Here is a 15,063-nt window from a genome sequence, read left to right on the forward strand (position 1 = left end):
GATTGCATCATTAAGTTCGGGGCACTGGCATATGAAATGATACCCAAAATGAAGGACTCATGACCAATTCATTTATACATGGAACTGAGTAGTCCGTATTGCTGATGCTAATAACTTACATCACTGTATAGATAACATTGGGTTCATGTGGATATAGAATACTTGGGAAATCATTGTAGCCTCAATGACTAGTTTTTCAATTAAGCTTAAAAAATTAAGGTCGACTAATGTGCATGTATGCACCGTGCATGCGTGCGTGAGAGAGACTTACCTGGCATTGCTCGAGTCCTAAACTCAAATAAGTTTTGTTGTGGTTCATTTAAATCACTGCTCTGGGGTGGGGCAGGCGATGAGAGGTTCAGTGCGCAGGCTGTCCTGGGGAGAGAGGAAAATGCCAGCCCTCAGGAGCTTGGGGCCAGGTGAGAGGTGCCTGTCCATTGATGTTTTTAGAATGTCTTTCTTTTAAAAACTGGACGTATGAAAAAGTAAATCCAACAATAGAAGAACAAAGAGTGCTTGGCATTCCAAAATATTTTAGTAATGTTTATTGTATTTCAATATCTATCTTATAAAATCTCAACTATGGATGAAGAACAATGGCAAGGCAAATATGACGCCTCCAATGGTCCAAAATATTGGCTTAATGTGATCATGATTTAGAACCATGATGTCTAACATGCTAGCCCAGGTGTGAGCAATAATTGTTGATTTGTGGGGGGAGAGGAAGTTTACAGTAGGGATGTTAAATATTGGTTAATTGAATAGTTGATTAACCTCATGAATTCTTATTGGTTACTCGACTATTCTATAGTTCCTGGGGCTAGGTCCCGCAGCCAGCGAGCTCTGGCCCCACTCCCGAGGAGCCCCCTGCCATGCCGTGCTGCTGCCTCTGTATCAGAAGCAGCCTCACAGGGCGACAGACAGCCGGCCTGCGAGGGGAGCTGGTTTTTAAACTGGCTCCCCTCACAGATCAGCTCCTGCCTGGCACTTGGAGTGGTAAGTATTTATCTAAAGCTGTGAAACTATAACAGTGCAGTTGGATAAAAGATTATTTTTCTGTCCTGAAGTGGCGTATGGTCTATGTCCTTCCATTCCAGGACTGCTTGCGTTTTGGTGATGAGTACAGTGATTCCCTAGTGTTTCATGAAGGTTAATCATGCCTGTTGGTCACAGATTAGTGTTGGAGGCTGAGCAGAGCTGCCTTTCCCTCCTGGGAGCTCCTGTAGGCATTGCGCAACAAGGAAGCACAAGGTCTTTCGGGGCTCTTGGGTGTGCAGGTAGAGTATGTCAGCTACACCCATTAAGGAGATACATCTTGCATTTTTAATCTTGAGCAGGGTAGCAACAATGGCTGGTGTTGAAGAAGAGTAGGTGCTCTGCCTTTCTGCTCCACTTGAGGCAGCTAGTTTCTGCATGGTGCCTGCATCCTCTTCCCCATTCCCTAACTATGTTATTTGGACACATCTATACATACCATCCAAAAATATCAATATAAGTCCTTGCATTTGCTCATCATGTCAAGTAATTGTGTGCAAATAGAAAACCTAAATGCATTATTATTAGATTTGCACAGGAACATATGAGAACACACATGTACTCCTGTTTCTGTATCTGCATCTGTAGCTGAAAATTTGACCTAAACAAGACAGCATAGAAAACATTGGAAAAAAAATCGTAGTCAAATTGTTGGTTCCTCTAAATGTTTGAAATCATTTGTAAATCTGAGAAAGCTAAAGTATTCTATAAGAAAATAAATTGTTTGGGAAGGGGAGATAAACTCTTGAAAATAACCAAAGACAAATGCCAGCCTCCATTTTTCTTTTGAATACATATCTGTGACAGGAGATGGCTGAGTCTGTTATATTCAGAATATTGTTCAGTTTCTGGTCTCATTGCAAAATTAAGGGAAAATCATTTTGCATACAGCCTAAGTTTTTATTCAGATTAATCTGGTGTCCTGATTTTTGTCAGTTAACCAAGTAAGAGTTTTACAAAGTTTATTTAGATTTGTATAAATTAAAAAGCAGCTTGTTGGAATAAAATATTATGCTGTATTTAAATATTTATTTTAAAAAATCCTTAACAACTCCATAGATTAAATGAAAGACTCTTAGTCTAATTTAGGCATTGTCTTTGTTCTCTGGAAAACTGACGCTGCCACAATTGATTTTTGGAGTTTGATTTAGTGAATCTAGTTAAGACTTGCTAAATGGAACTCAGGGCATCCCTGCCAGCATCCGGTACTCCTGCTCTTCAAGGAGTAAGGAAAGCTGACGGAAGCATTTGCTCCTGTCTGCCTCCCGCTGTGGCAATGCTGCCAAACTCATTTTAAGATAAGCTACCTTCAGCTGATCTGGCAGGTCTAATGTAGACCTGGCCTTAGCTTGCCCAGTGATGCTGCTTGCTTACTTGTACTTGACTTGACTTGTACAATGAAGCTAGACTTGTCAGTTCTACTTTTTCACTTGCTATCCTCCTCTACTCAGCATTTGAGATGCAAATACCAGCAGAAATTTTGTTTTCTTCCTCTTAGCAATCAAACTATTCACTGACATTTTAAAATTTCATTGAAAGCTTTATTTTTAAAACATCTACATTTGTACCCTAAATTCCTTAATATCGACTCTTTACATAATTCCAGATTGCAACTGAAGAAATGGTGTATGGTAAGGGATTTTTTTATTTTTCCAAGTTTACTAAAACTCAGGTCTTGATTTGTGGCAAGTGATCTGTCAATAGGTTAAATAGTTGATTATTTGAGTGTTATTAGTCTGGTTTGCAACTATGGATATCCTAGAGGAATATCTAAGTTATTCTGTCCCATTCAGTTCACCTCTTGTATTCATTAATTTAATTTTAAAATGGGTTCTATTTATTCCCATTTGAAAAAGCATTTGCCAAAGAAATGCAAATTAGTCTGAGGTCTTGGATCTGCTATAGTTAGTTGTGGATCACTGTCAAAAACACTGCTAGACTGAGAGACGAGTGATAGTTTTATGGCCCAAGATCTGTGGCTCCATCAGGGTTATAAATTAGGGTTGTATTGGGTCACGGCACTGTGGCCCTTAAACTCATGCCTGAAGTGAAGCAGAAGTATGTAAGGTGATAGTTTTACATGATTTTAACAGTTGATTTTTAATTCATGTTGCAGCTGAAAGATGAAAGAAGCAAGATGGTAATCTGAGCTGCATGATTAACACTTGTTCTGTTACTTGTCAAGGCTTGAAACACTTTGGCAAGTCCAGTGCAAATACTTTCAGGAATATCAACTTTTCCAAACCCAATGATTAAAAGGTGTCTTCTAGAAATAATCCCTGCTTTCTTTCCCTCGGTTGTAGGAATCATTTACTTTTCCTCTATTTTAGAAGAAAAAATAGGCTTATATTGGGTGTTTGAGTTATTTTAACTTCAATATATTCTTCCCTGCAGAGCACAGTCGTTTGCTGAGCGCTTGAGGCTGGGAATAGCTGTGATTCATGGGGAAGCTCAAGATGCTGAATCTGATCTGGTGGATGGTCGACATTCACCTCCTACAGTCAAAAGTGTATCTGCTATTCATCCTAGTTTGGAGATACCCAGTAAGTATGTGTGTGTGCAACTGCTTATACATTGGGTTTTTCTGGCTGTCAAATACACTAGCAAAGAATTACTCCTGATACCCTTTTCTTGTAGTGCCTAAAATTTGCAGGAGTGCAGAACTGTGTGTCCCAGTAACAAGGTGGATGAGGTATCATTTATTGGACCAACTTCTGTTGAAAGAGACAAAGTTTTGCTCTTACACACAGCTTTTCCTTATGTCTGTCCTGAATGAGTATGCAATACCTACAATGAATATTTCAGATCTTACCCCGATACACACTTTTATAGCCAATTCTTATTAAATTAAAATGTATTTAAAAAAGAGGAGAGAGAACTGGTTTAAAGATCAGTATACCTACAGACGTGAGAACAGTTCTGAGGTCCAGATTCATAGTAGAGATCTAGTGAGCTTTGTAGTTGCACAGAGTTTTTATAGAATTAGTCCATAAGTTATAGTCCAATAGCTATATTTCAGTGTGGAATCCATAAGAAAGGCCATACTGGGTCAGACCAAAGGTCCATCTAGCCCAGTATCCTGTCTGCCAACAGTGGCCAGCACTAGAGGCTCCAGAGAGGGTGGACCGAAGACAATGATCAAGCGATTTGCCTCCTGCCATCCCTCTCCAGCCCCTGACAAACAGAGGCCAGGGACATCAATTTTATCCCCTGGCTAATAGCCTTTTATGGACCTAACCTCCATGAAATTATCTAGCTTCTCTTTAAACTCTGTTATAGTCCTAGTCTTCACAGCCTCCACTGGCAAGAAGTTCCACAGGTTGACTACACGCTGTGTGAAGAAGAACTTTCTTTTTTCTTTTATTAGTTTTAAAACTGATAAATAAATCCAGATGGGACTGGAGCTCTCAAATATTATGACTTAAAGCTTTTCCTGATAAAGCATCAGGAATATCTGAGATGGAAAAAGATCAGGTCCCTAGGGTCTTTATATAGTTTTCCAGCAGCTTCTTGACCTGGGTGACCAATAGGCAATCACAGAGACTTCCAAATAGATCCATCTCCCAAGCATCACCATCATTAGCTATATGGATTAGCATAAGACAATAGTCTGCCATTCACAGATGATTAGTTACACACTTAAGGGAGATGACCACAGGAACATTTGATTACATTGTTAACCCCTAACAGTGTACATGCAAACACACGAAACACAAATATTATCTACTGTTACGTTCATAAAGGTTGCGTTTGGGTAATTTATCCTGCAGGATGCCTAACCTTTTCTTGGCCATGTGTCACACTGCCATTTCAGCTCTTGTTTCTGCACACACGTTTCTGCTAAACTAACTCCTCCCGATACTTACCAGTTGTGGGTATTTGTTAGAGTAGAAGTTTAATAAATGTGGTAGATAATAGATGGCTGCTGTATGTATTGGGGTATAGTTATGGTTGTGTATATGATCACTGTGGTAGTGGTTAAGTGTATCTCTGTGGATGGAAGATTAGAAGGTATGTACTGGAAAGTGGCATGGCTTAACTTTTCATTTCTTCGCTGAAGTGGTTTTGTCATACGGTGACAAAACTGTTAACAGTTCTACAACATTTTTTGTACAACCCTAATTTTCTAGGCTTTTTAAATGTTGTAGTTGGGATGGAAGGGCAACATTGTGAGCAAGGTATTGCTGGTAGATCTGTGGGAGGATGTGGTTCCTGGAAATGTACCAGAGCAGTAGCTCATGACAGCTTCATCTATTAAGTACAAGATAAGTGAGATGGTATCTTTCATTAGACCAGTTTCTGTTGGTAAGAAGCAACTTTTGAACTTCAGGCCTATTGAAGAGCTTGGTATAAGTTTGAAAGCGTCTCTCTGGGAATTTGGTCCAAAAAAAGGTACCTCACATACTGGGTCTCTCTACTATCCTGTGACCAACATAGCTACAATACTGCATGCGACTTTCTTCATTGATAACTACGGTTTCTTGGCATAAAAAGGATAGAAAAATACAGTTTCTTGATGGAAAAAGATTTGTATTTGTGGAGAGGATTATGTATATGCTGAAGACTTTGTCAATTGATCACCTGTTGTGCATAAGCTTTCTGTTGTGATGAACAGCAGCAAAATAATGACCCATAGGCAGAAATGACCCATTAAACAGCAAAAAGACTTATGTAACAGATCCAGTAACATCTGTGGTAAATTCTTGCTATAAAATGTCATGAAAAGACATAAAAATAAAAATGATTAGTGTTTATGCCCTTTAGCTTTCTAACACTGAAGTTGCACACTGAAAGGGCATCTCAAATAATGGAACAACCAAACCCTCTGTTTTGTTTTTAAACTATCTCAGAATGGAACCTTAACTACAGAATTGTAGTCCATGTCTTCCAAATTATGACATTTAACTGGCATCTTGATAAGTTTTTCTTTTAGCTTCTCCCTCCCCCTTTTAAATTGTGGAATAGAAAATGAAAATGCACTGAGAAACTGGCAGGTGTAATTTTTTTTTAAAGTTTGAATTTTCTTGCTTTCGTGGGAGAAATTTTAATCAATGCCTTTTAATATCAGCTTGGTTTTGGAGCTGTGTGTGATTTAGCAAAACGACAGACTATAAATTTATTCACCAGCAGGTGTCACTGCTGTCAGTGAGTTTTAAAAGTTTTATGGAAATACAAATTTACGGAGCAGAAAATGCTCCCCCCCCCAAAAGTAAAAATCCCAAATATGCCTAGAATATGTTTGATTATGTGATCCTATAAGAGCAGAAAGTTTTATTTTATACATTCTAATCCTTTATTCCAGGTCTGGGCAAAATATGGTCTGTGGGCCAGATCCAGTCCACCAAGCCATCATATCCGGCCTGCAGATGCAGAGGGGAGCCCCAGGCAGGCTCCCCTGCTTGCCCCGCACTCTGCTCAGAACAGTGGCTGTGGGGCTGTTTCTTTTTCAAAACCGTGATTCTGGAGGGGTGGGGAAGCTTCAGGCGCTGCTCCCGCCCCAGCATAATCCCATTGTCTGGTTTCTAGCCAGAAACTGGCCAATAGGAGCTGCCTGTTTGAATAACAGGCAGCACACAAAGCACCATGTCCCCCCCCTCCCCTCCGGCTCAGTTATTCACACAAGCACATGGCCTTGCAGCCTGTGCAAGCACAGGGCAGGCAAGCAGGCTGGCTGGCTGGCTGGTTAAGAAACGTTTTAAGCTCTGCAGGCATTTAGGTCGGCAGGCAGACTGGTAGGGCTGTTGACTGGTAAGTCTCCCGGCCAGAGCCTACCTCTGGCACCCCAGCCCCTTCCTTTCCCAACCCTGTTACCCCCTCCTGCACCCATACCCCCTTGCAGATCTGGCATCCCAATCCCCTGACCCAGATCATAATCCCCTCCTATCCTCGGTGACATTCCAAAACCCTGCACCCCAGCCTCCTGCCCTAGGTCACAACTACCTCCTGCACCCAACCTCCATCCCAAACCCCCCTCCTTCTCCATTAACGTCATGGAAGAGTGTTGTCCTTGACCACTTTCTAAAATCTTGGAGTAGCCCCTTCCCTTCCCCCTGTCAAAAATTATTGCCCACCCCTGGTTTATTCCGTCTCAAATGTGACAATTCCATCTTGTAGTTTTCCCAACTCTTGTGATCCCTGTGTGAAGGATGGGTGATTGTCAGATGAACATTCCATTCTGCTCTGCAGTAGGGCATGTGGCATAACTTAAGGCAAAAAGCAGCCTTATTTAAAACTGCTAGCATTAAAGATTTGCAAGGTTTGCTGTCGTCCCAGGACTCTTGGCTCTTGCCATGCTGAGCCCACTTTTCTAAGGCTTTTCCCATCAGGGTCATTGCTTTCAGAAATGTTGCTCAGCACAGCATTGGATGATCATCCAGGAATTTGAGATCTGCCTGCATATATTAGCATAAGGTGCCTATGTCAGAAACATAGCCCTCTGTACAACTTGTCAGACATCCAGGGTATGTCTAAGCTACATCCCTCTTTTGAAAGAGGGATGTAAATTAGACCTATCAAAATTGCAAATGAAACCGGGATTTGAATTTCCCGTGCTTCATTTGCATAATCGTGTCATGGCGTCTTTTTGAAAAATGCTATTTCAAAAGTGAAACTGTGGTTTAGTCGCTGTTCTTTAGAAAAGAAAAGCCTTTTTCGAAAGATCCTGTAAACCTTTTTTTTTTTTTTTGAGGAGTACAGGATCTTTCGATCTTACAGATCTCCTTAATTTGCAATTTCGATATGTCTAATTTACATCCCTCTTTCGAAAGAGGGATATAGTCTAGACATAGCTCCAGAGAGCTTTGAAATGAATGCAGTGATGCCCATGTTTCAGATGAATCAAGCTTCTGAAGCAAAGGGCAAATAATGCTGTGTGGAAATATTGCTTTAAGATGCTCTGTACTTCTGCAGCCTCTTTTATTAAGCCTGGTAGCATCCTGTGTGGTAATTAACTCAATTTTACAGACAGGGAAACTGAGGCAGATACTTTTTCCAAAGTGCCTGTGACAGGATTGGGGGGGACCCTGTCCAGTGCGGGGTGTGTGCGCCCATGTTTGTCCCTGTCGCAAACGTCAATATACTCATCCCTATCAGAAAGACAGTAAGTCCCAATAGACAGAGCCAACGTGTTCACCTCCATAGGCAGTATGGCCTGATGCACCAAAGTCAGTGTTAGCCCCAGTCAGCAGGGCAGTAATGCCTAGTGGCCAAAGTGAATAGGTCTGCCCCTGTTAGCGGGGCAAGAAGGCCTTGTGGCCAAATGGCTTCAGTGAGTAGATTTGCTCCTGTTAGCAGGGCCAGAAGCTAGTGGCCCCAGTCAGAGGCAAGAAGCTGCCAATCACAGAAAGGGTGGTGGTGGATGGGGATGTAAAGGTTAACGAGTAAGCATTAGGCTTACCAGAATGCTTACTAAGTAACCAGAGAATCAGACTGGTGGTGGGACAGGTGGCAGGATTCTGGACAAGACAGGTCGGGCAGCAGGTGGAGCCGCAAGGTGGGGGCAGGCAGTACTGTGGTTCTGACTGCTCCCACAGCGGCAACCCCAGTTGTGCCCACAGCCCTGCCGTGTCTGCATCCCTGGCCCCAGTTGCAGTGGTCTTGGATCCTTGCCCTGGACGGGGGCAGGTGGGCCCCAGCCACACCGGCCTTGATATCCCCTGTCATACCAGCAGTCCTGGCCATGCCTGCCCATAGCCCTGGCTGTTTTGCTGCCCTGCACCAGCCCACCAATGGTTAATAATTTGAACCATTTAACTGGTTAACTGTTTTGAACAATATTTATATCCCTAGCGGGGGTCTGAGTGGGAGAGCGTGGGCTTATAGTAGCAAGAGCGCTTGCTACTGAGTCAGCACAGGAGGGCTTGTCAACCAAAAGATGCTGACTCAAAGTTCCAGTTCACTAACTGGGCCACTATCTAATTCCCCTGGGCTGCTTCCTACCGTGGTTACCTTTCTTGCAGTCTGGGCATCTCCATTGTCCCTGTTTTCCTGGTCTGCACTGTCCCTGGCAGCTCCAGACTGTGGGATCTTCAGGAATATCCTGGCATCTGCCTGGGTGGCTGTATCGCTGGCTCTGAAGGCCTCACAGCTGTAGCCTAAAACATGAATCCTTCTTCTCCAGTGCTCAGCCCCAACTGAGCTGAGCTGCTGCCTTTATACTAGTGTATTTGGAGCATCACCAATAGAGTTGAAGAGGTACGGCTTCCTCAACTCACAATGTAAGGTTAACCCTTCTCTGTCCAGTGCGGAGTGAGCACATCCCATCACAGTGCCTCACCAATTTTTGTGAGAATTCAGAAGGGAAAGTGCTTGTCGATCACTTTAGATTTACACTGTACAAATGACAAATAGGCTTGGAGTCCTAACAAATAGTCTTATGCTTCATCCGGTAAGCCTAATGCTTTATCAGTGAACCCATGCTTCATGCATTCCTGGTCATTAGATGGAGACTTTTCTGTTAGCAGTTCATTAGGATATTTTACCTGTTTCATTCTAATCTCTCATATTGCATTTTTGTATGTGGGATAATAGGGATTGACAAAGTTGCTGCTTTGCTTTTATCTATGGAAAAAATGAGAAACAGTGTCTGGTACAAATAAAGAATTTCTCATTCATTTTAGCGTGTAATTTATTTATTTATTTATTAATCCTTTAATAGTGCTGATTCCAAAGGAAAAACCACCCATCACAGTTGTTGGAGATGTAGGAGGAAGAATAGCCATCATTGTGGTGAGTGGATGTTCCAGATCAAAATTCTGATCACTTTGTATTTAGGAATGTGTGTGTGTATAATTGTGTGTGTCCTTTAAAGAAGGGCTAATTTTGAGGGTTTTCCTATGTATCTAAGCTAAAATTGTCAAATTCCTGATTTGGGGACACTGTAGTCTTAATTTAAGAGTGGAAGAGCTAATCTTGGTTTTTCGACCTCAATTTTTCAACCTCAAATTAATGTCCTGGTTTCCAAATATAAATGAAATATTTCAAAAACAACTTTGTTTGGTTATTTTTAAAAAGTCCTTCATTCTCTATTTCTTTCTCTTTATAATCTTGAAATGGCCTTCCACGAATGACTACACGCGTTTCTCCCCGCCCCCCCAGGCTGGCCAGCAACCCAACTCAGTCCTGGCTTATGATGGGTCCAGGACCTACCCCCACTGTGGCTCTGAATTTAAAGTGTATTAGGAGCCAGGCAGGTAGGCAGCCCAGCTCAGTTCTGTCTTGCGCTGGTTTTGGAAATTCAGACTATCCCCTAGACAGGGGCTGCTGCTGCCTCTTTATCAGAGGCAGCAACGTAGGGAGACAGGCAGCTGATCCATAAGGGGAGCTAGTTTTTTAAACTGGCTCCCCTCATGGGACCAGTTCCCGCCTGGCACCCCACACTGCTGCCTCTGATACACTGGCAGCAGCGTGGAGTGGCAGGGGTCTTCTTGGGAGTGAGGCTGCCGGTTCTGCCCCCAGGGACTGTAGAATAGTCGACTAACAATAAGAATTCATGAGGTTACTTGACTATTAAACAAACTGATATTTAGCATCCCTAATGTATAGTTGGAAGGATCATTATTAAATGCTGAGCTTTTGGCATTTAAAACTTTTTTTAACTAGTGCAAAATAACGGATTATTTGGTTGCTTACTCAAACACAGGCATTCTAAGCACATAAGGAAGACAGTTAGGTTGACTCTGAGGTTGCCTGCCCTTGACAGGCTCTATTAACTGAGAGCAAGTGAAATTGCAGTATAAAACTCCTTGATTATGGACTTTATCTCTGTGTCCCTTTTAAAAAAATGAATTTAGCAACTTACTTGACAGGACGAGAGAGGTTAATTAAGGTTAGTAAAGAGCTTAGAGATATTTAGGTAGAGGAAGTTGCAAAAATGTATTGATTTCTCTGAAGCTTATGTTCAGAATAGGGGTGTACTTGTGTGTAGTGAGTTTGAGCAAAATGGCAAGCAACTCAGCCTTAATGGAAAAATGGTGTTTAAGACCATTTCAATTTTCTTTTTACTTTGATAATATAAACAGCCAAGGGAGTTTTTAATAACATAAATGCAACTTTCCCTGGCCCTGTGCTTTGGGGAGCCGCGGGGGGCCTAGTGCTGGCAACAGAGGTCAGGTCACTCCTGTACTCACTTGTGGTGGGAGGAAATGGAGCAACCTGGCCTTAACTCACTCTTCTCTCCAGGCTTCCAGGTGCATTGCTCAGGGGAAGGGGCTTGGGAAATTGGTGGAACTCTTCCCCCCCCTACATTCATGACGGGAAGTGGAGAGACACAGCTGGGAGCCGGTGGAGCAGGATGGAGCCTCACCCCTTCCCCCAAGCTCTGTCCCCTGAGTGACAGGGAACCAGGGTATTAGCTGGGTGCCTGGTGCCAGCAGCAGGGGTGCTTTGCTGCCAGTGAGTGCCGGGAGAGATCCACCACTTTTCCCAAGCCCCCTCCCCTGAGCGACACGGCAGAGAGCCAGCAAAGTGGAATGGGCTGGAACGAAGTCACTCCGCTTGCTGCCACTGCTGGTGAGTACAAGTGTAGGCCCAATCCCTGCCATCAACCTCCCCCCACCACGATGTTCCCCAGGCTGCATTGCTTGTCAGTTGTCCTGGGCCCTGCACCCATTAGGGACGGCCCTGATGATTGAGGTGACTTGTAAAAGCTTTTTGTAGTGAGTGTAAGTTTGGGGTCCCTATTAGGGATGTGAATGGGTAACCGGTAAACCAGTTGCCTGGTAAGCATCATCCTTACCCCAGAGTAGCCCTTTGCCCATGGCCTGCTATGGGCAGAGGGGCTGCTTCAGCCCCACAGGGCTGCTGGCTCCCAGGCTGCGTAGGCAGCTTCACACGGGAGTAGGGGGTGAAGTGGAAGTGGCAGTGGAGCACTTGGGAAGTCAACAGGCTTGCATGGAGCAGAAGTGGTGGCCGGAGGGCTGCTGGCTTCCCAACTCTTCCTGCAAGGCTACTGCCTACTCCCAGCTTGCATGGGCTGGGAACCAGCAACCCTGCAGGACTGGAGCTGCTCCATCCCATCTCCATTTAATCAGTTAACCAGTTAAATGGAATGTTTAATTGGTTAATTAATTAAATGGAATTTTACATCCTTAGTCCCTATACATCATCTTGATTAATGGTCATTTTGTCTTAACTGAAATCTTTCCAGCTCTTTTTAGAATCACACGTTTTATCCCTTGTTGAATTTCAAAGTTTGGAAATTTAAAAACCAGGAATATTTTTTTTTCTGTCCTATGGGAGAATTTCTTACTGGGGTGTGTGTGGTGTTTTTTTTTTTTTTTTTTTTAAAGTAAACATATTTTTGGATTTTATTAAATACTCCCCTCATACACTTTCCAGTTACGTGACTGAATCTAGCTATATAGCTTTTAAAATCCTCTTGTGTTTTAGAAGAACACCACAATGAATTGTCCAAATTATGCAATCATAGTCACAGTAAAGCAGGATCTGGACCTGATATTGTCTGCTGAATGGGTAACCTAAAACTCTGTTCAAGAGAGTGTGCTCTGTTGCATCATTTCAGAGGAACAAAGTATCGTGTATATAAACCTTGCAGATGAGACATGTCAATAACAAAAACTGTTACCTAACAGGACACTGGAGAAATTGTATTAGCCTTTGGGTTTTAATATAAAGTTTTATTAAATTGAGTTTTTAAGGTTTGGAGTAACGTTTTCTGAGGAGTTGTCTTTGGTGTCATGGTTAGAGTCTTTGAAATTCTCCTCTCCCACACTCTATTCTTTGAGTAGTAATAGAGATGTAGGTGTGTTATTCTGGTCTTGCTGAAACAAAAGACAGGACTATACAGCACTTTAAAGACTAACAAGATGGTTTATTAGGTGATGAGCTTTCGTAGGCCAGCCCCACTTTTGATCTGAGGAAGTGGGTCTGGCCCACGAAAGCTAATAAATCATCTTGTTAGTCTTTAAAGTGCTACATAGTCCTGTTTTTTGCTTCAGCTACCCCAGTCTAACACGGCTACATTTCTATCACCATAGAGGGTAGTAAGAGTTGCTGTCAATATATTAATAATACGGTTTGGGTGTAGACTGGTGACCTGGAGAAATCTACTGCCTTGACACCTGTAGAATTACAGTAGATGTGCCTGCCTCTGTTGCCTGTCCTGTTTGAGGAAGTGTGGAGTCTTCACTGGCTGTGTCTCATTTTGACAGGATGACATCATAGATGATGTTGACAGCTTCCTTGCAGCAGCAGAGACTCTCAAAGAAAGGGGAGCATACAAGATTTTTGTCATGGCGACTCATGGCCTGCTGTCTTCAGACGCTCCCAGGTTGATAGAAGAATCTGCTATTGATGAAGTAAGTGGGCGCAGGCTGTGCTAGCCTGAGAGTTCAGAAGTAAATGAAAATGATGAAAACTTTTCAGAGAATTCAGCCAGCTTTAAAATTCCCACTGGCTTGATTCCTAAAATTTTTCATGTGGCTTATTACTAATTACAATATCAATTACAGATATTGTGGCCATTTATTCCTGGCCTCACTCTTGAGTACAGATTAAGGGTTTAACATATAATTATTCCATATTATTTTTCAAGTCTTCATGAATACTTGAGTGGTGCATCATAATAATAAGAGCCTAGGTAAAGGATTGCCAATTTAGGGAGATTCTCGTTAAGCTGAAGAGTATTTAAGAGTGTGTTTGATAGGTTAAAGGCAAGGAAGGAACGTTTCTGTAGCACCCATAGATAGGTGAGTAGATAAGCGTCCTACAGAAAGGCATAACCTTTCACAAGTCTATAATCCTGTCTATTATCAGTCTCAAAAGGTGCTCCTGCTTTGCATCAACTAGTTAACTTGGGATCTGGAGGGCAGACCTTGCCTTTTCAGACACTGCTGTGATGGGGTGCAGATAAGAAACTGAGGGGAAAAGATCCGGGAGCTCATTTCTACTATGATGGTTTCTCTTTCTCTAGGTTGTTGTAACCAACACGATTCCACATGAAATACAGAAACTCCAGTGTCCCAAAATTAAGACAGTGGATATCAGTATGATCCTCTCAGAAGCCATTCGCAGAATCCATAATGGGGAATCCATGTCATATCTTTTCAGAAATATAGGACTAGACGATTAATCTCTTCTTTTTATTGTAAAGAAAATACCAAGGGCCAAACTGGAAGCTTATAGAAAACAAGCTGTGAAGCATCATGCTTACCTTAATATTTCAATTGAGTCATTTTTGTTTTGTTGTATTTCTTGGTTTAAATTTAAAGTTAGACCAGATTTTGGTAGCTATTTTTCTTTGCAGTTTTAGAAAAGGACAAATGTTTTCCAAAAAGAAAAAAAAATGTTCTAGATGCTTTTAGGTTAGTTGCACTATATATGGAAAACAAACACTTGAGGCAAGAATTTAGCTCAAACTAAACATTCCTTTTCCAAAGCTGCTTGCTACAAGTGCTTTAAAAAGTTGATAAAATGAAGTGACTGTATAATATTTGCATTTTAAAAGCCAAAAAGGTTGTACTGTTGTATGCAGTTAAGTGACATTTTTGTAGGAGTGCTTTTATAGAAAAGCATATGAAATATGCACCTGTATTTATTTTCTGCCACAAAGAATAAAGATTTGTTTTGTGTGAACTTTTAAAAAATGTTTATTCAGTAGTTACTTGCATTTTAGATTAAATGTCCCCATCAAGAATTGGCATTTGGAGGTGTGGTGATGAACAGAGTCGTAAGGTTTGATGCATTTTCCTTACTAATACAGGTCAGACCTCTATAATCCAAACTTCCTTCGTCTGGCAACATCAGTGGTCCGGCATCCGTGGGTGCTGTTGGGCTGAAACACTCATGGGGAAAAGCCATTGGCCCCATGCACAGCAACTCCTCTCTCACCCTCCCAGAAATTCCAAGCAGTGCAAATAGCTCATAAGAACGGACGTACTGGGTCAGGCCAAAGGTCCATCTAACTCCAGTATCCTGTCTTCCAACATGGCCAATGCCAGGTGCCCCAAAGGGAGTGAACAGAATTGGTAATCATCACGTGATCTCTCCTCTGTCACCCATTTCCAGCCT

At 42.2% G+C, this 15,063-nt stretch overlaps 1 protein-coding gene across 1 annotated transcript in view; it reads left to right on the forward strand.

The window, feature by feature from the left end:
• Positions 1–14,639, forward strand: part of PRPSAP2 (phosphoribosyl pyrophosphate synthetase associated protein 2) — a 29,509-nt gene extending 14,870 nt beyond the window's left edge. Inside the window, exons 9-12 of the mRNA XM_075899774.2 lie at positions 3,430–3,578; positions 9,692–9,762; positions 13,206–13,352; positions 13,967–14,639. Coding sequence (XP_075755889.1) covers positions 3,430–3,578; positions 9,692–9,762; positions 13,206–13,352; positions 13,967–14,125 — 526 coding nt within the window. The 3' untranslated portion in view covers positions 14,126–14,639. The remainder of the gene's footprint in view (positions 1–3,429; positions 3,579–9,691; positions 9,763–13,205; positions 13,353–13,966) is intronic.
• The last annotated feature ends 424 nt before the right edge of the window (positions 14,640–15,063 follow it).

Source organism: Pelodiscus sinensis, chromosome 15, assembly GCF_052426305.1.
Source record: "Pelodiscus sinensis isolate ZL-2025 chromosome 15, ASM5242630v1, whole genome shotgun sequence".
NCBI lineage: Eukaryota > Metazoa > Chordata > Testudines > Trionychidae > Pelodiscus > Pelodiscus sinensis.